The following is a 22,074-nucleotide window of genomic DNA, read 5'->3' on the forward strand; positions in this document are numbered from 1 at the left end:
AATAGAGTATTTCAATAAAGAAAAAATGTCAAATGACTGGCGAAAGAGCCTAACGTTACTAATTTTCAAAAAAAGGGAGACAGGACAAATCTGAAGAACTATAGAAATAATTTGCGTGACATTAAAATTATGCACAAAATACTTGGAAACATAAAAATGTAAGCATTTGACAGAATTACAGTTTAAAAGTTAACATTAAAAATAAAAAAACAAAAAACAAAAACAATTTTAAAAACTAATTAAGAATGTATACACAGGTGATAGTTCTATATATAAGGATAGAATGGATAATAAAAGTGGATACAATATCTGGAAGTCTCGACAGCCTCATCTAGAATAAAAGGACACAAGAAAATAAAAATAAAAATCTACAGGAGAATTGTCAAATAAATTTGCATATGCAGCGAAAAACGTGCAGGAAGTACAAAAATTAGACAAATGAATAAAACCATTCAGATAAAACTTAAGAAAAATTGACGACGAAACAAAATTAAACAATGTTTAAATTATATTTGGTCATTCAAATATTATAATTAAAATGAAATATATATTGATCTTCAATTGACCATGATTTATAAACATCTAATACCAACAAGTTTCGCCGAAGGGGCTGTCTGGCGAAAAAAATAGAGCCACGAACATCACCTCAGAAGAAAAAGAACTCTGTGATGAAATTACTCATATATCAGAGACATTAATAAAAAATGGCTATCCAAGGAATTTAATCAACAAGATTCTTCATAGAAAACCTCCACAACAACAACAAAAACCTACCATCACTCAATACAGTTCATCCATAGCTATTCCTTATGCAGGTAGGTACAGTGCCCGGGAAGATCGCAAAACTTTTTAAACCTTTCAACATCAGAGTTACGTTCAAACCGGTCAAGACTGTCCGTCACGTTTTAAGATCAGCTCTAGCCCATCATTTCGCGATTACTAGCCATACCATTGATTGAGATAGCAGCTCCATGCCTTACCTAGAAGATTTCGGTTGTAGAAATTTCAAAGAAGCCGTTGTAGTTCTCCGTTCTGGAGAAAATATTAACAGAAACCAGGGAATGAAAATAGCTGACATATGGAAAACCTTAATAAGATCACTCAGTCTGCCAGAATTTAATTTCGCTCAAAAACTACAGAACGTGCTCTCACAACAGTGACTAACACAACACGCTCCATACGTGTAATATTACGCGTTCTGTTTTAATTTTTAATTTATACGATAGTGTTATTCCATTTTCTCTGTACTGAAAAAACACTTGTTAGTATTAGATGTTTATAAATCATGGTCAATTAAAGATCAATATATATTTAAAATTAAACAATATTAGAAAATCAGGGAAGATTTAAAAATAATTAGAATAAATTACCAAAAACAGGAATAAAAATAGAAAAATCGTATAGAAAAGATGCGGAATAAAAGACAAGTAAAGAAAATAAAAAATTGGATACTAAAGGGAAAGAGAAGCGAGGAAGACCGAGGAGAAACAGAATAGTCTTGAAAACAGCCACACTACAAATAAGTAGGCTTAAGGGAAAGAAGAATGAAGACATTCAAATCTGAACTTCTTGGCACTGAAGTATTGGCCAGATCGACTAATTTTAACCTTGAAATTTAATACAAGTTGTGAGCCGATCTTTTGTCTTTAATGTAACCAAAGGGTGAGAAAACTACTGAAAGACCCTTCGTTTAATATTTATTAAATTATAAATATTAAATTAATTGTGTAATAATCTTCCAAGAAAGTGCTAGGAACTTACCCTGGTATTGTCAAAGGTTGATTTGTTTGTGACATCATAGAGAAGCAACAAAGCTGCGAGGGAAAAAAATACAAGTGCATCAATTATAAAACTTAAACGTTCGCGGAATATTATTATAAAAGTTAAATTTTATTCTGAAATTTTAATTTCCGAGACACTTGATTCAATTATATTCAGTATTTTGCAGCGATACTACATTACGTGCATCTTAGCGCGTAGCAGTTGCTCGAGAAAAAATTACATCATCTAAGTAGAAAAATCGTTTTTTTTTTTTTTTTTTTTTTTTTTTTTTTTTTTTTTTTTTAATTTAAGTTTCTCGTAAATGAAGCTGTATGTGTAGGACGTACTTGATAAACTGCCGAATAAAGTTACTCATCAGTGCCATAAATATTTCATAGGTTGCTCCGGATTTCATCTCGTAGTTCGTAATATGATTTTGCTTGCAATATTTACCACTACTGTTCGTTCAAGAAGACATCTACGAGAAAAACGAATTTAAAAAAAAAAAAAAAAAGAGGAAATTTATTCTTAGAATCTACATAATAATTTTATGCATGGGGCAGTAGACATACGTATTAGATAGGAAAAGTATCGAATACTGCTTGTCTGATAAAAAAAGAAAAAAAGAAAAAAGTGATCTATAAATATATGATTGGGCGAGAGTTATGTTTTCTCATCACGTAGATGAAATTTTATGGATTGTCACGGATTTGATTGTAGATATTGGCAGACTGAATACGGAATATCACGTATGGAACCTCTTCTGTTCATGCGCGTGTCCCGAAATCCGAAATACCTTTCAATCTACTCACGTTCGCACTACTAAATAACTATTTATTGCTATCCTGTAATGAGTGTAGAAATTAGCCTAAATAATAAAGTTAAATGATTACTTGAGACTAGTAAAGAATACGTTTCGTTGTTCGGAGTAAGAATTTAAGTCGTATGAAGTTACACACACACACACACACACACACACACACACACACACACACACACACACACACACACACACACACACAGTAGAGTCTATTCTGCAAAGGTTTTTTTTTTTTTTTTTTGGCTCATTGGTGGTTAAAGTGAATGCCTACATCAATTTGCTATTTAAGAAATTTTAGTAATCTATTTAATACACTGCAAAAACTTTCTTATGTAAGTAATGATCTTCCCATTTTACTTTTGTTGACGGCTTTGCCTCGTTATTTATACACGTGACATATGACCTGGAAAAGTTCTTATTAGACATCCACGACATGCTTTATCTCCTATTTCTTATTATAAAGTAATCATGCAAACATTTCTTTGCATTATAATGAGATATTCCGCATCTTATGTGAGCTACCACGTGTGAAATAATCCTATATCACCTGTGTGTGTGTGTGTGGGGGGGGTTTCAATGTTGTTTAGCCTGATAAAACCAAAAGAATGCTCTTTTCTGAAATAATAAATAACTTCACAGGCTTTCACATAATTGCGTATGATTTCCTCTTCTTATTCTTTTTTTTTTTTTTCAATAATACAATATCTAAAGTCCATATTCGAACATCAAAAAGAAATTACATAGCGCATAAAAAATCTATTCTTCCGTAAGGAGAAGCGATCTTATCTTCATGCAACATCTTCGGACAGGTAAGGATTATGCATTGTTTGTCATGGGAAATAATTTGACACGATTATTTATCATACAAAATCAGGGTAGAAAGGGGTTCAAGAGATCACTCATTAAAATAAAAAAAAAAATATTGTCAGACAGATTACACGACTAGTCTTAAAAGAAGGCCAAGAAGATTTATTACATCTCTGCATCTATTGAACATTAAATTTCTTCATTTCAAACCAGACAGGACTCCGTTCACTTACTAATGGAATTTGGAAAGAATGTTAAGTTACTAATTCTCAAGAAAATGATAGAAGACAAGAATTATTAGGAGAAAAGTGTTTTAGGGAATGAATGACCAACGATCCTTTTTGTAGGACAACCCATCTTGAAAATCAAAAAAAAAAAAAAAATTCTTGGGGTCAGTACATTTTCAGATTATTTTAAATTGGGCAAAATGCTCATTTTTCATCAGTCAAATATCCGAAGGAAAACTTAAAATAATCTTTTGCTTTAAACTGACTATACATCAAGATAAAAAAATAAAAACATGCATAAATAAAGATTAGAGAAATCTCAGTACTTTTTATAGTTTAAGACCTTTTCAGAATTCAGCATTATTTTCGATGTTAAGATCAAAAATCATATTCAAAATGTCCTTTCTTTAACACTGAACTGTACTTTTTAATACTTTGTAATTTTTAATACTTTGTAATACTTTTTAACAGCATTCACGGCAAACAAAAGCCAGTTCACAGTAGTGAAGTATTAAATTTGCACACGGAGGGCAGGGCTGTTCACATTTCTTTGTGATTATTTTAAGAAATGAATTTAAGTTTTTAAATGTAAAAACAGACATTTTACAAAAGTCATAAGATGTAGTTCTAAAATCCTGAATGACATGAAAAAAAAAAAAAAAAAGCAGGAGGGAAGAGAAATGACAGGCAAACTCTTGGAGAACACACCGACATCATCTTATATCTGAGAAGCAACTGGAAATTACCAGGCAAAGATCTTATTTTCTTAGAAAGGAGGATACTTCTAAGTCATCATTTAGAACAGAACACTGATAAAGGAATAAAGAGTCATATGAAAAATATTTAAAGTATTTATTGATAAGTAATCAATTATATACCATAAAACAATACGTACTGCTTCCAGGTATCTAATTCGTTTCTTAATATACTAAAAAAAATCTCATTATTTAATCTTTCTTTTTTAAATACTTTCGTTTCTGCGAGATGTTAAATCCGAGATTATTTATATCCAGTTTATCTGAATTCAGTTCCGGTTTTATTTATATATTTAATTTAAGAAAGACTTTTGCAAAATAAGATATCAATCAACCCGAATTCGAGAACTACTTACCGTGTGCATCTCTGTAATACGTATGAGTGACACTTCGAAATCTTTCCTGTCCTGCAGTGTCCCAGATCTGAAGAAGCAAGACAAACCATGTTAGGCACATTTAATAGGTCATTATACGCTATATTAGCTTTCATTCTTTATAATGTGAAGTGCCATTTCTTACAGGCAAAAATGGAAAATAAACTCCACTGCAAATTAATAATAATAATAATAAACACTGCATTTCTCGTGGATCAAGCACACGCTACTCACATTAGCTTTTTTCCAACTGTGTGTCCGAAATGCACTTTACTTTATTGCGTTGTTGTATGACAGAAAACAGCCGCAGACAACATTATGGTCCACAGTCATCACATCAATGTTAGGACATTTACGAGATCATAAAACGCGAATCGATTAAAGGACATATAAACAATCAGTGGCATTTCTCCCCTTAATTTACTAAGCTGAGGAAAACAGTTGTAATAACACTTTGTTGCTAGACTGTTAGCATATGTGCGTTGATCGCATTATGGGTCGTCAGAATAAAAATAAAAACTTTTCAAATAACAAAATAAAGGTAATAAAGAAAAGTTGAGTAGTGAAGAAACACATTTCTTGTTTCACGTAAGGAAAAAAAAATCTCCATTTTTATTGGAAAACTACTAATCTTTGACGTATTATCAAAGTTTTTGATATGCTTTTTGGTGTGATCACGCACACACAAAAATCGTTGGATGGGACCGGCCATCTAACGCTTTATCTTTGAGAGGTGGGGGGAGAGAAAGCCCTCACTAACTAGGATGAATTATTGGTTAGATTTATGGGATGATGAACCTTTCGTCGCGGTTAATGAAACCAACTAACCTTACCTTCAGTTGAAAAACTTTTATGATATCCTATCTTTTATGATATCCAAGGCTTTACAACCGAATGTCTTCGTGACTCAATGTTAACTATAAGAAGTTTAGCTCAAGCAGTTCAACCCGCCTCCTGAGAGCATGCACAAAATACAGACTTTATACACACGTAATCCAATTGCTTTGGAGTAATCTGAACAAAGCGACTACATTAAGAGATGAATCACCGACTGATGCTTGTTCTCCATTTTTCGGTGGTGCATGGGTTCCCTTCTTAAAACTGATTCCATTCGGACCGACCCTGTGTATCTTTTTCTCTCTCTTATTTTAATATCTTTTTTGGGGAAAAAAAAAAGGTGTCTCAACGTGTACCGTCCTTATTTCCAACCACCTTCTACACCCAAAACAAAATTATTTGAGTTCCTCAGATTATATCATACGCCAATACGGACCATAAATTCGCCTGCCGAAATTTGAGGAGATAGAGATACTTGCCATTACCAGTAGATGACGCTGCTTCGAATATGGCTGTTCACACAGTTTTCTTCTAAACATTGCATCAAATAGTTACAACATTCTTGCATTGATTGATATTGTTCGGTGTCATAGGAAACATTAGTAGCTGCAGTGCGTGTCGTATCATATCCTAAAATGTGCAAAAATTGACAGAAAATATTAAAAAAAAAAATATACGATTTCCAAATGCCGCAGCGGATTTCTTATTGCCTAAGAACACGAGTCTACCGGTACAATTAAAATCAGAAGATCAATATTTTTTCTGGAAAATGTACGAGCCAAATTTCATATTGTTTTGTGACTCCCATACCCATGAAAGATTGCAAATCTGTAGTACATTAACACAGATGGGCTAAGGATTTTTATCTATTTAATTTTTATTTCTTTGCATCATCCAGAAATCCATCCAGCCCGATTTAGAGATCAAGTCATTAAAAAAAAGGGGGTGAAATTAATCTCCCACTTAAAGACAAACCTTCCAATCCCAATTGGGGAATTGTTTTGGTCAGTATCGTCATTATACATGCTGGATCTGTCGGCCTCACTGGCCGACAGATCCAGCATGTATTCGCATGCGTTCCTTAAAAAACGTGGTATAATCATATAATAATTATCAGATGATAGCAAAAGTATAAATAAATAAACACCACCACATAACAGATAGTGATAAATAGAATATTTTTAATTATTTCTCAATCAATAAACTAAAAGCAAAAAACCAATGTAATATTGGTGAATTTTCCAAGAAATTTTCTATAACAGCTTATGCTATTATCTCCCATACGTTTTTTTAAAAACATTTTTTATGGGAGGCTCATTTTAATTATATTCCTTGAGACCGAAATTATCTGCTGCCAAGCCCTTTTATTAATAGCTATTGGTGCTGGCAGGCTCTTTGTTGGCTTTGCGATCTTACACCAGCTTCTCTGGCTGGGCTACTTCATGCTTGACTCTAAAAACCTACCAGATTCCTACCGTCATGTATATGAAAAAACTAATGTGTAGTATCTGTTCTTATCAGTTTAGCATCTGATAGATTTTTGGAAAGATGCGAAGTGAGTGTGGATTAGTCTACCTTTGCTACGAGTTGCCTTATACAGTTACGCCAGGAACATGACTGGGATAATAGAAGTCAAGCTGAATATTTTGTAAGTTATATTCTTCAGCTATATATTTAAATATTCTGCGCTAAAATGTAACGTAATTAATTCGCAGATGTAAATTCTATTTTTAGGATTCGTTTTATAGAGCATCCCACCAACTGGCATGTAATAAACTTGAAACATTAAAATGCATGTATTGTAACAGTGAAAAACTATTATTATGTTGCTATTAATATTTATTTATTTCAATGCAGGGGAGGAGAATAGTTATTGAGATAAAAGCATACATTTCACATAAAAGACCACATAAATCACCCAGCTGTTAAGCAGAAGAGTGAAATAGCAAAACAAACAGTAAAACAGACAAAGCAGGCATCAGAATGTTCTTTAAACTGGTTCAGTTTAAAAGAGTTTGCTTCCAGCTCTGAAATGTTTTTTGATTGGACCATTAATACTTTCTGTGAATTTGTTTATAGATTTTATTCTCAGTCCAAATAACTGATAGAGAAACATGCCGATGTTCTATTTAATATGAATAAAGAGATTCTCATGAGAATCTTCCTGGCATCGTACCACTTCATGATCTGTGCATCTTCCAACCCCCGATTATTTCCTTTATAAATAAAATACATTTTTACTGAAGATAATTAGCTATAATTCTGATCGGCCTGGAAAGTGTAACGACAGTAATGAGTAATATTATATGCAAAAAAAAAAAAAAAAGAGGTCATTCCTTGAATTAGCAAGGAAGTGCATCAAAATGTCAAAGTTCCGATGCAACTTCATAGTATCAACCCGGAGTAACATCCATTTGTCATCACATCCGGAAATATTAAATTATTCTGGTTTGAATCATCACGTATGTAAACAATTTTTTTAAAAAATGCCGGATTATGGGAAATACACAGAAGGCATTTTAAGTAGGAAATTAATCAGCGGATGCTTCAGTTCTACGTAACGAAGACATACTTCGAACATTTCTCGTTTAGCATCATATTACGAAACTGATATTATCGCAATTTCCAGTCGATAATGTTCGGTACAAAATATTCAGTCATTCCCTTCCCCTTGCCTCTAACATTGTATATATTTAAATTAGAAAATATATTTGAAGTTTATTATTTGAATTTTCGGACTCTTTTGCGCGATGAAAATCTTTCCGCTTCCACTTAATCCCAACAACTACTTAAGTTGAAAATCCATTATAAAAGTTCCATGCATTGTAGACGCAATTCGAATCCGACTCCAGTTGATTTATCGTTTACTAAAGAATAATGATGTCCCCTTTTTATTAGTTGTTCAATGAAGACATTGCAAGTGTCGCGTAGTCGGTGGCCACGACGCTTTTTTTTTTTTTTTGGTTGGATAAAAAGACTGGAGTTTTGATCCGTCTACTAGGACGTGAAGAACCTTAAAAGGACTTTTCAACTGAAGGTGAGTTAGTCCTCATTCGGAAACGACAAGTTTTTTCCTTCCCTAAATTTGAGTCCCCCCCCCCCTCTAAAAACACACAAACCGAACGGAGAAAACGCACGTAGTTTAGACAGGTATTTTTGCAAAAGTATTATTCCAATGAAATCGATGTGTCATAAATGAAATTCAGAGTCTAAATCAGCGTTTTTCAAACTTTTCTCACAGCGATGCGACCCTCAATAAAAAAAAAAATAAATAAAACAAATAAATAACAAATTACATCTCAATCCAACATACACGCACAATGTGCAGCTCAGATCAGACCTAGAAGCGATATTCCGAGGGGACTGAAGTTGAGTTGCCTTGAGTTCGCTGGCAACTCATGGCAAAGGTGGAGCATGCGCCAAGAACTTCACCGCTTTCCAAATTTTATTTTAATATCTTGTGGCCCGTATCAAATGTTAGGCTGATAAGAAATAGATGCTACACTTAGCCAAAAGATGGAGTTGCGTAACGTATAGCAGCATCTGATAGATTTTTGGAAAGATACGAAGTGAGCGTGGATTGCTTCACCATTTCACGAGTTGCCCTGGAGCTGCACTACCTCTGGAGTTAGTTTTCTCTATCGGGGAAAAATGAAAAACATATACAGTAGTTCCCCTCCATTATCCGAGGGGGATATGTTCCAAGACACCCCGTGGATAGTACCGAACCCTATATATACTATGTATTTTCCTATACATAACTATGATAAAATTTAATTTATAAATTAGAACAGTAAGAAATTAGCAACAATAACTAATAATAAAACAGAACAATTATAACAACATACTGTAATAAAGTTATCTGAATGTAAATGGAATCTTAGCAACCTCGGCATACCTTTTTTTTATATATAGGCTTTTCTTTGGCATATCCGAATTGCCAGCTTCACTACTCTTGCACTTTGGGGCCATTATTAAATAAAATAAGGGTTACTTGACCACAAGCACAGCAATACCGCGACAGTCGATCCGATAGCCGAGAACTACTCAGAACGCTGCGCAATTCCAGATGTTCCTGATTTCCGTAAGGCTTCAAGCTGCGTGTAGCTTTCTCCACCGTTGCAACGAGTTGCCCTGGTGTTGGACTACCTCTGGGATCAGCAATTGTCTATTACTAAAAGAAAGAGCTATACAGCTTCATTTCGGAGATGTAAAATTACATAGCCAAAGTGGATCTTAGATCCAACATTATTTCAAAGCCGAATGTTTGTAGAAAGTATGAAAGTTTCATAAGTTGACCTTTTGTAAGTTAATATCTTCGGACCAAGGTTGACCCAGGAGGGGAGAACTTCTGTACTAAACTGAAACAAAAGTTTTACAAAACAATACCGTCTGACCACAGATACGAGAAACTCAGTTGGCAATTTGCCAAGAAGAATCAATTCATGTTGAAAAGAAATAGGGCCACGTACGAATTCGTCACCCACACGCGAAATCACGTGCTGTATACGTAAAATTTTCAAACTGTTATACAAGCAAAATAGTTACCACTTTAAAAACTACAATGTTCATAAGAGAGAAGTTAGTTTTCGACGTGTAATAATAAACAACTCATCCCACAATACGAATTGATTACCCTATTATCGGAATGGATTCACCTTCTTCTGCCATGCGCAGAAGTGTCGAAAGGTCTCGTATTTCTGGGCGTACAGTACGTGTCGGTACTACATATGATAAAGTAAAACAAAAACGTAAGAAAATTAATATCAAACATGAATTTTATTAACATTTAAATACAATATAGAAAAAAAATACCCAAATAAAAAAGAAAAACAGCAATTAGGAAATAATTTTAGGGAATATAATTTATTTATTTATTTTAATTTTATTAAATTTTATTTAATAATTTAATGTGCTTGTTATAAAACATAGAAGGATTCATTTTTATTCATAGGAATAAACAGAGTTTTGCCCACCACACCTATTCTTTAAGAAGACGAATGAAAATGTTCGTATACAGCGATAAATATCTCCTCCCCTCCCCTCCCAATAGACACCATTCTGTAAATACAATTAACGTTTAGCTTTATTGTACCATTAAATACAGTACGGACACAATTACATAGCAACAATTAGTATAAATTGAAGACATCTAAAAAGAAAATAACCTTGAATAATAATGAAAAACGAAAATAACCCTGAATAATGAAAAACTCCCCTCCCACAGACACTATATGCCTCATCGTTAGCACAATACTAATTTTACAATTAGGATTTAATCGAAAACATCCAAACTAGCATATCGTATGTAGTTAAAACTTTGTAAAAAATATGCCTGTTCAATGAGGAATGGACATAACATACCATCAAGCGAGTTCCATATTGAAGGGAAATGCGGATGCGATACCGTCCGGGTGAACGTGCTAAAGTTTACGAAATCTGAGAAACATTTTGATATTTTCCATCATATTTCATTTTTTAAAAAAAATGTTGGTCGCGACCCACTCAACTGATTTCACGATCCGCTGACGGGTTCCGACTCGCAGTTTGAAAACACAATCGTCTAAATGATGTCATTTTGGTTTTTACAATAATGAAGCAACACTGTAACGAACTCGGAAATAGGGACCTGGTTAGAACTCAGTCTAGAATGCAAGAACTTTTATAAGGGATTTTTTCCCCTTAAAATATTGGTCTCAAGTGAAAGTGACAGGTTATCATCCCGCAAAAAAAGTTCCGGAAATAGGAAGCGGTAAGGACTTTATACCATTCTACTGAGATCATAGTCCACATCTAGAAGAACTTACTCTAGTAAGGATGGTTAGTCCCGGAATAGTATTGCTACTGGGCACATTTCCAGCCGGAGGTTGTCTTATAGTTTAGTAACTAAAGAATGAGGACGCTGAATATCCCATTGAACATCTAAGGGAAAGTAGAAGCCAAAAACGAATTTCAGTCAGCGTTTAATTCAAAATATGAAAACGAAATCTTCATAAAAAATGAACAAAAGCATGAAGTTATTTCAATTTAATAACGACTTTTACATGAGAATGCTTTTCTGATCAAGTTGCTGATGAGTGAATGGATTATTTCTCCTCTGTTCCTTCCAACATTCTACAGAATAGCGGTTGCCAAATTTATATTCTGGTATAGGTGCCAGAGAGCTAACGTGAAGGGCACATTTGACGCCTATCAGAATAGACCAAACATGTAGCATTTGTGACTTATTGATTTTTTTTTCAATTTTTTTAAAGTGGGCATGTTTTTCAAGAGTCTTTTTTCATTAGCCGCAATACTCAACAAGGGATTCGAAAATAATATTAAGACTTTACTTGATGTGTACTTATCAAGTAAGATTTTGTCGTACTGAGAAACGAAATAGAGTTTGTAAGAATTTCTGTATACGTTACCAAAAATAAAAAAAATAAAAAATAAAATAAAATAAAAATAATAATAAAAAAACTTGATGTCAAGAAATATCAGTTTTAAAAATGATTAAGATTAAATCTAAATGTTTCTTTTATAAGTTTTGTTCGTGACTACGTATATAACAACACAGAAGTATGGATATGATTGCATAACATAAACCCGTATCATTTTTTAATTATGCAAATTGACGGCTCCATTTAAATCAGAACTTAATGACGTAATAACAACTTTGTACATATCCTAAAATACTAACTTCCATTACATTCCACTCAGCCAAGAAAACATTAAGAATAGTTCCTCATTCAATATGCAATAAACAACTTGGAATAGAAGCAATTCGTATTACCCACCTGTAATTTTATTTTCTTGTCATCCACTGTCACCACCTTGTTCTGTAAGAAAATAAATTTCAGTTAGATAATAAATATTTCAAAAGAACTCCATATAAAATAATAATCTCACATGATTATCACTCAAATCTCGTTTTTCATACTGCTTTGCTTCTACAGCGCCCTCTTTAACATTTTTCAAATAGTAAAGAGGGCGTATTTACATAGCTTCATTAGATGAGTCTGTCCGAGATTTATAGATTCTTGGCGAGCGAGAGAACAGAAGAAAAAGAGCATGGCGAAATGAAAAGGTTTTCCTTTTGTGAATTTATAAGTTCCAAAGGCAGTAACGACGCTTTCACAATTTGTTTTCCAGTATAATGGGAGAGTTACATAACTGGTTTAGATGCGAAAAACACGCCAGTGTATTTTGAGTTTGAGTACTGAATTCTAATATCTGTAGAGGCTATTAGAATTGCTTCATACATCGCAAGTATCAAAACCAGTTTGATTACTTGTTAAAAAACTTTAAGTAATTAAAAAGATGTCGTAAAGATGCGTCACCACAGCGCTGCGAATTGATCCTCTGATAGTTTGTGGAATGCTCCGAATCGTACACCATTTAATTCTAAACACTCGAGTGTAGAAGTAATAAAAGCCGAAGACCATCTTCATTGCTGAGGTTACTGACTCTAGCTTTGGAACTGAAAATGGTCCAGTCTTAAGCAAATCTAATGGAAACCGACTAAATGCAATTTTTATCTTAATGATAAATCCTCTTGAATTGATTAAAACTAATATTATTGCAGATAAGCTAAAGAATTATAGTGATGTTATTAATATATCTTAGTTACAATGAGCCAACAAGACATATCAGACATCATCGACAGTGAAATGCATTATATTAGGAACATTCCTCATTTTCAAGAAGTGAAGCTCCTAATTTCATTGAAATTTGTAAGATAAGCGAAGTTAGGTTATGAATTTTGACCACCTATTAGATTCATACATGTTTACCTGTGTTTTGCAGTCTATTGATCTTTGCTATAATGCATTTGTACACCTATAGTGTACAAAGTTCGACAAAAAAAACAGGTTGACTAGAAAACTATATTGTGGCTACTTGTCACACCTGATTAGTACCTAAGTCAGTGCTCTACTGTTATCATTCAGAAACACGAATAATTTGACTAAGAATTATAGGAATGATTCTAAGTTTTTTGTAACAGAAGTCGAGTTAAGAAATCTCAGACAGCAATGGCAAAGTTTTTTTTTTTCTTCCGAAATCTCCACCAACTGGCAGATGACTAAACCCAATCGCCTTAGATACTTCACTAATAACCCCAAAGAACACCGAATTTAATAAACTTTTCTTTAATTTGGATTATGCACAACTGACTGAAACCGAATGGCCAAGAGACCATATTGAATTCACATGGTCATGTAATACTAGTAGAGAATTCTCCAAAGAGATTGATGAAAATGAATTTTATGGAAGAAATGCATGATTCAAATTGTGTTCGCTTTCTACAAGTACTAAATTTATACGTGAGAAGACGGAAGACAACCCCCCCCCCCATCAGGAATAAAGTCTCATGTTATAATTCCAGATCTTACCACATTACTAGGTCGGACTATGGGCAGTTCTTTTAACAGATAATACATCTCAGTAAGCAATCACTTGTCTTCTTTAAACATTTGATGAAAATTAGTTCACGAATGTCTAAACATTTAATTAAAGTAAAATAAACATTGTACACGCTTGCTATGAGCCATTTAATGAATTATTTAGAATTATTTGCGAACAGATTGTATCTCTGTGTTATATTTAGTTTATTGGATTTCTTACTCCTCATCTTGTATTCCTCTGTAAATTTCCATCATATCTCTAGTTCCAGAAAAAGGAGAGATTTGCTTGTATACTTTGTTTGGCGAAGTCTTCTACAAACATTGCCTTACGCGCAGTTTGAATTCACAGCCTTAGCGATAATGTCACAAGGAGTACCAATTACAAAGTTAAACAAAAATGCAGTTTTAAAAAAGAAAAATAGACGTTCACATATATAAATACGTATATGTAATGTTTATATATCTCCTTCTGTGCTGAGTGGAAGGACACAAAAGAACTAATAATGTTAGAGTACAAATAAAAGTAAAAATCATAAGCGCTAAAAAAAATTCTGAATGAGCTATTAGAATGGCGCTGTTAATAAGGTGCTTGAAATGGCTTTCCTAATTAAATGCCGCGAATCCTTGCAAATTTAAGAGCACCAAAAGGCCAAGTGGACCCAACAAATGAATTCAAAGTCTAAAACTGTAAAGGAAGGGCCCATCTAAAGATCTCAGGGGGGGCCTTTCACTGTACGTAGCTCATTCCATTTCCCCGGAACAATGTTGGTCCTTTTCTGGCAAATTTAGTAGATTATTTTTCATATGGATTATTAGCTATCATTAGGACCAAAAGACGTCATACAAAGAGATATTTGAATCTCTAAGTGCCGATGAGGGTGCCCTCTACTAACGTATACTAAAATCAGCAGTTATATATTAAAAAGAAATAGATCTTCCAAATATCTTTCATTCTCCAAAGCTTTAATACTTTCGAAATGGGCAGGTAGTCGATCTTCCTTTCCATTGTCAGATAAGAGTCGAATTTCCTAACAACAGCAAAGGGGGCGCGCTTGTCCACTGGGATCTACTTGTGAAAAAAAAAAAAAAAAAAATTAAATAAAAATTTATTGATGTAATTATTTGTCTCCAAGCTTTGTCCCCCTGGAAAATGTTCTGCACGCCCATGAACAACAGTATTTATTCACATGTTCTACGGCAGTGGAATTTGCTGCATTGTGGGATTAATAACCCAAATATATCATCATCAGCCATTTTGCTGTCCACTGCTGGACGATGAAGGCCTCCATCCCTCAAGTCCTTCATTCGACCTATCTTGAGCTTTTCTATACCAATTTGTTCCACTCATCTCTTTAATCTGATTCTCCAGCCATCTCTTTGGTCTTCTTATAGTTCTCTTGTATTATCTTATAGTTCTCTTGTATTATCTTATAGTTCTGTTATATTGTCTGTCACCCTGCGCTCTAACTCGAGTATTGCGCTTCCTATCTTGAACGGTAACACCGATCAGTAATCTTTCCATATGTTATGATCGGAAGTATACAGGCTTGGAATGTTTCTCTTTTAATCTTTATAATGTTTTCCATATGCTACCCAATCATGGTAAATTCTTCGAATAATTTCTGCCTCACGGCCTCCCTCTATTGCGATCTTTTGCGCTAGGTAAACATAGAGAGTTACTGTATCAATTTCCCGGTGTCTTATATGTATTGCCTTTTTAGTTACGTATTTATTATACATTATTTTTGTTTTATCGTTGTGTAATCCTTTCATTTTTCACTTTCTGCATTCAATCCATTGATCATTTGTTGAATTTCGGCGATTTAATTCTTTCCCACTTTCACTAACTCCTGTACTTTTTTACCAGATTATAAAAAATTTCTTCTAGGCTACTGTAAATAATTAAGGTGAAATAACATCTCCCTTATCCCCATTTTAGAGAAAATTTCATACCTATTCTTAATTTTAATAAAATTTTCGACATAAGAATTCTCTTGGCTTGCACCACTTTAGAGAAATAGATTTTCCCCAACAGCTCGTGTAATCGCCTTTTATTACTGCTGAAGTAATTTAGACTTTTCTATGGCAACGTTTTCTATTTCAGAATGAAATAGAAAACGTTGCCGTAATGCTTACACATTGTGGCGTAATGTGTAAGCAGTAAGTGCCCGTGAAGTTTACTTTTGCATGCGAGTAAGTGTTTGTCTTTTCATTATCGAAAGTCTAAATTTTGCTAATTTTTATTTTAAAGATTTCATGAAATTATTTGAATGAAATAATATTTCATTCAAATAAAATGTGTAAATTTAAATGAACAAATTGGGTGTCATTAATGTGTTATACAAATTTAAGTAAGGCCATAAGGTTTTTTTTTTTTTTTTGACTCAGTGAATTAAAAGTGTTATTTGTTCATGCAACCCCTCAAATATTTCATGAAACTGTCAACTCTTGGAACCAAAAGGAATAAACGGGTATTAAATTAATAGCCAGAATTTTAGTGGAGAAGATTTCACCTGAGAAGTTACAATACTAAGAATTTGGCTATTTTACAGAGCCATCTTTGAATGATATTACAGTCAAATAAAAGGTATCATAGAAATTAACAATGTATATATTACATAACTAATATTCATTTGAAATAATAAGAAAAAATATTTCTTTGTTGTGCTAGCAAAAGAAATTTCCAAAAGAAAATACAACGGCGAGTTCAAAACCTTGTTTGTCGCATATTGTTACTTAAAATTACTAATGCTAAAGAAAAAAATAAATAAAATAAATAAATTTCAGTTACAGAAATAGTTTAATGCTCTTAGAGTACAAGGAATCGCAGGAAAAATTAATAGTCAATATTGGTTTAAAAAAATAAATGTAAGTATTAATTTACTACAGCAATAATTTCCCATGGGAATGAAGAATGAATAATTTTAGGATATGTGTCATCACAATCATGTGAATGCTAATCACTTAGTCATATGTAAGTATTTCAGAAATATCCAAACTTGAGAAAATGCTACCTTTTGAACAATACTACAATTTACGGATGTGACTCATGTCATCTTCATGAAAGATCCCTTTGAAGAAAACTGCTCGCTGGGGGATATTGCTCCTGACGAAAACAAAGCATCTACAGGCTGAAATCTAAAGGACGAAGTACTGAACTATTTCAGGTTACAGTATTTACTGAAATTTCGTTCTTTGTGGTTTTTGCGTTTGTGTTGTGGTGCGGATAAAAAATTCAACTATTTTGGAATATATTTTTTAGAATATTCGTATTTAGAAGAGCCATTCTGGAAAGCAGTAAGTAATTTTAAATTATCATTAGAATTTCTAGAATACATACAAAAGGTTTTGTAATCCATTTAACTGCCCATTTATTTTAATTTATTTATTTGAAAATACCGTAGAGACAACAGCATATAATAAAATTATTCAGAAAAGCATAGTACCAAGATGATCCCATTCTGGAAAGAAATGCAAGTTAGTTTTTTTTTAATTTAAACAAAACAATTGATAATTGTAATTTCAATATTCAATGCTCGTATGTTTCAGTAAGCGTAATTCTAATACTGAATAGTTTTTATGCATTCGTGATATCTGTAAATTCCTATTTCTGCATATTGCATTGTAAATAATATCTGTGAAATAAATATGTAAACTTAAAAGAACAAACATGATGTGTTATGTATGTTTAAGTAAGATCACTCTCGAAATCACCGTGAATTCACACACGATTTGTTTATTTATTTATTTATTTAACTTTAAGATCTTAATTTTAGACAAATCAAAAAATTCGGATGAATTATGAATAAAATATGAATATAGAAGAAAATACGGATGAGCTATGGGGAAAAAGTGTGTGTTTGAAGGACACCAGTATATAATTAAATTATTCAGAAAAGCTCGAAACACTGCCATAATCACGACTTACTCTTAGAATTCCCACCCTTTAACAGGAAAGAAATACCACATAATGTATTGGAAATTAGTATACCCATCTATAGACATCCAAACATGATGACAGTGACGAATGGTTGTCACCCTGGGAAAATTCCAAGATATCTTATCTCAAAAACATCGCCCACAATTCCATAGCCAAACCAAAACATCATGTGATATCACAGGGAGACATATATTCCCCAGAAATTTCCAAACACATAACGTCATGATTCTTATCTCTAAATATCACCAAACACACCACGTGATGTCCCTGACAGCCGAGGGCCCAGCGAAATTCCAAACATTCCAAACTCTATAACAACAAACATTCACATCACGATTCCTTATCTTATCTTGATCTTGTCAGAAGTGTCCCACTAATCACGAGACGACACCTTATCCACTAATATCATCCTTTCCATTGAAAACAATAACATCACTTATTTACAACTAACAAATGACGTTACTTATCTACATCTCATAACAACACACACCCACGTCATGATTCCTTATCTTATCTTGATCTTGTTCAGAGTGTCCCACCAATCACAACATGAATCCTAATCTCCACCATCACCCATAATTCCACACGTGAACCAAAACACAAGCTCTCACATCACTGACACATATGTCCCCAGAGAAATTCCAAACATTCCAATCTCATGACGTCATGCCCACAATGACGTAATCTTCTTATCAACCAATGACGTCACGATTCCTTATCTTATCTTGATCTTGTTCAGAGTGACCACCCTACTACTGTCCTGGTTTCAAGTTGATTTCCTTTCTGAGCTGTCAAGGTGGAGGTTATTTGAACTGGATGGCGATCCACACAGTTGCCCAGGGTGTCACTGCTATGTGATGAATGAGCGGTTTTGGGAGACCCGCGGTTCTTTGGGTGTGCTATGCATCCTTTATAGTTGACGGGGGTGAGGACCTCCACAGTTTGCACACTTAGCCGGCATAGATCTTGGCTTGGTGCATATGGTCTGGTGGCCTTCACCACATTTTAAGCACCTGAAGTTGGCCCAGCATAGCTTTTGTGGGTGCCCAAACCGCTGACATCTGTGGCACTGTCCTGCTGACGCTCTCTTTCTTAGAGGTTCTGTAGTAATTCTGAGGCCACAGACAGCAGTCAGCTCATATATTTTCTTCTGGGTGTTATCAATCTCCATGAGTACTAAAGGCATTGGCCTTTTATCAGACCTGAGCATCCTACTTGCTTTGATTGTAGTCAGGCTCTGGTTGATTAAATCAGCTGAGATTTCTTGACTCCACGTATTACCACGTTTAGGGTTTTTTCACTTGGTAAAACGAATGTATGGTAAGGAAGATTTTTGGTGTTCAGTAGCCTTGTCATCTGCCTGTAGTCAGTGACAGTGGCTGGCTGGATTTTGACTCCCTCATCTGAGTTTTTTGCCCAGGAGTATGTGATGTTTTGCTCCCTGAGGACTGATATGACAGAAATCCATTTCTCCTTGTCCCAGAGAATAACTGGGGGGACCTTCTCCGAGTTTTTCGGGCGTCCTGTGTGGGTGAGTCATCCTCCATTAGATCGCCTGCTGTTCTTCTCCCTTTGTTGGAGTGCTCTTCTTGTGAGTTGTTATGACGGGAGTTTTTAGATGGTGGAACAGTTATGAATTCCCCTTGGGATTCTTCATCCTCTACTTCTGGATCATTTGTTTGGGTGAACAGGTTTAAATAACCCGGCCAGTCAGTCTCAAACTTTGACATGATAAGTTCTAAAATAAAACTTCTAATGACTCCTTGTTTAGAGTATTAATCTGTTCCTTGATACACATACTAATCGGGAGTCTCCTAGAGTTTGTAAGGGCTACGAAAAAAATCCTCAACAACGTCGGGCGGTGAGCCTACGATTCAGTTGCTTTTAGTAATTAATCAATCAACAATGATTCCAGCGACGGTGAGGCCTATCGAATCGTTCAATTGCAGTCCACTTACCTGTGTTGTTAACTTGATGTTCTTGTATATAATTTAAAAACTATAATCACGTTTCTGCTAGTTAATCTAGCAGCTACACTACAAAACCAGAGTTAACATTCAAACTCAAAAGCAACAACAACAACAACGTTACTGGCTTGCTGGGTGAAGCATAAAATGCTTTTTATTTTCCCCTTTATCTGTGTCGAGAAGCTTGATGGGGGGAGGTTGTGAGTCTTATGCTCGCACTTTGTGAACTATGGAGTTAGCTCTGTTCTGCTGAAAGCAGGATTGCCTTAGGTCTTTTATGTTTGTGATAGTCATGTTCACTATAACTGGAAGCTTGTCTGATTAGTGGGTTGGGATGAGAATGTGCCTTGCTGGAGAACTTTTCCGCATGGTCATGGAGAGAACGGATGTCAGGGGTTCCAGTTTCTCTGTGGATCTGCGTATTTCTGACGAACCATGGGGCGTCCAAGATCATCCGCAGGCATTAGATTTGGATGTGTGACTCCATGCCGGGGATGCATATGTGATTACTGGTCGTATTACCATCTGATATAATAACAGCTTGTTACGTTTATCCAATTTGCTGTTGCGATTGATCAGGGGATAGAGTTGGGCTATGGTTCTGGATGTCTTTGTGCCTATGAGCTTGATATGGCTGTTGAAATTTAGCTTTTTGTCTAGCTGTACTCCAAGGTATTTGGTTTCTGTCTGCCATGGTATCTTTTTACCGAGGAGTTGAATATCATCTTGGATGAAGGCTTTGCGTCTGGTGAATAGTATAGCTGAGCTTTTGACGGGGTTTACTTGTATCCTCCAGTCGGAGAACCATTTCTCTAGCTTTGTGATGGTATCCTGGAGACGACTGATCGCCAGGTGTGGGCGGAGACATCTTGTCATTATGGCTGTGTCGTCAGCATATAGGGCTGTGATGGTAGTCCTCAGGTTCTGAGGAATGTCAGCCATGTAGATTGTGAAAAGTAAAGGAGCCAATAGAGATCCCTGTGGTACTCTTGCCAGGATTTGGCACCTAGTTGAGATGGTGCCATTTATTTTTATCTGCATGGATCTGTCAGTGAGGTATGATTTTATTAGACGGATAAGGTTTGTTGGAATGTTGGCCTGAATGAGTTTGTAGAGTAATCCTTGATGCCATACCTTATCAAAGGCCTTGGCAATATCCAGAAAAACTGCAGCTGTGTGAAGGTTCCAGTTGTATCCTTGAGTGATATGCTCCACTAGTCGGTGTATTTGTTGCACTGTGCTGTGGAAGCCAAATTGTTCGTTTGGAATTATTCCTAATTGGTCTGATTTTTCTTGTAGTCTTGAAAGGATAATTTTTTCAGCAATCTTTCCTAGGTTGGAAAGCAGGCTTATTGGACGGTAGCTTTGCGGGAGTTGTGGATTGTTTCCTGGCTTTTTTATTGGTATGATGTCAGCTGTTTTCCATGCAGTGAGGAAGTGTTGTATCCTCAGTATTGCATTGGTTGTGTTAACCAGGCGTATAATAGCCTTTCTAGGAAGTAATTTGATGATTCTGTTATAATTCCTCTCGGGGGACCCTGTAACCCCCAGAGAGCGCGTCCCCTGGGTGGCGGATAGGGGAGCCCACCATGTGTGTGTGTGTGTGTACATGCACGTGCGTGTGTGCATATATATATATGGTGGGGTGGTCCGAATATACTGAATAAAGACTCGTGGACCAACAGGGCCATAAGGGGCAATCATCTTGATTGTAAGGGAAGCGGCACTCCCATGGACCCCTAGCTGGATCTATCCTCTCCTTCTTCTACTTTGAGGAAGATCCACTTACTTTAATCTTTCCTATAAGGCCTTATCAGCCAACTCTTCTTACTTTATGACCCTTATGCTATTAGAGTACTCGAGGGCCATGGGGTCTTTTCATTTCTGGGCTTACAAACTATGCCCTCTCTATAAACCTTACTATATTTCTTCTATAATCTACTCTTTCCCCTTCAATATACCCTATACCTCCTATGGGTTTAAATTCGGAAGAAGGCTAGTTCAGAAGCCTTAAAGTAGCAGCCCTACGACTGAACTATTCCATCGTCAGGCTAGTCCTCTGACATGGAGAACATAATCCTACTTGTAAGCTGGCAGAAAAAGGTAATCGGATTGAATCTATGGGAAACGACCCTGGAATGGAAAAGGGAAAACGAAAATGGAAACGACAAAATATAATACACATAGCAAACTGGAATG

At 34.9% G+C, this 22,074-nt stretch overlaps 1 protein-coding gene and 1 pseudogene across 1 annotated transcript in view; both read right to left on the reverse strand.

The window, feature by feature from the left end:
• The window catches only part of LOC150109048 (ras-related protein Rab-37-like), a 106,987-nt gene that overhangs the window by 15,680 nt on the left and 69,233 nt on the right, over nucleotides 1-22,074 (reverse strand). Inside the window, exons 3-5 of the mRNA XM_090405111.1 lie at nucleotides 12,361-12,402; nucleotides 4,727-4,793; nucleotides 1,762-1,814 (exon numbers count right to left, since the gene is read on the reverse strand). Of these exons, the coding sequence (XP_090261237.1) occupies nucleotides 1,762-1,814; nucleotides 4,727-4,793; nucleotides 12,361-12,402 (162 nt within the window). The remainder of the gene's footprint in view (nucleotides 1-1,761; nucleotides 1,815-4,726; nucleotides 4,794-12,360; nucleotides 12,403-22,074) is intronic.
• LOC150109049 (U2 spliceosomal RNA) lies at nucleotides 8,946-9,107 on the reverse strand (annotated as a pseudogene).

This window comes from Typopeltis vanoorti, chromosome 2 (assembly GCF_054136105.1).
Source record: "Typopeltis vanoorti isolate ZY-2024b chromosome 2, IOZ_Tvanoo_1.0, whole genome shotgun sequence".
NCBI classification, from domain to species: Eukaryota; Metazoa; Arthropoda; class Arachnida; order Uropygi; family Thelyphonidae; genus Typopeltis; species Typopeltis vanoorti.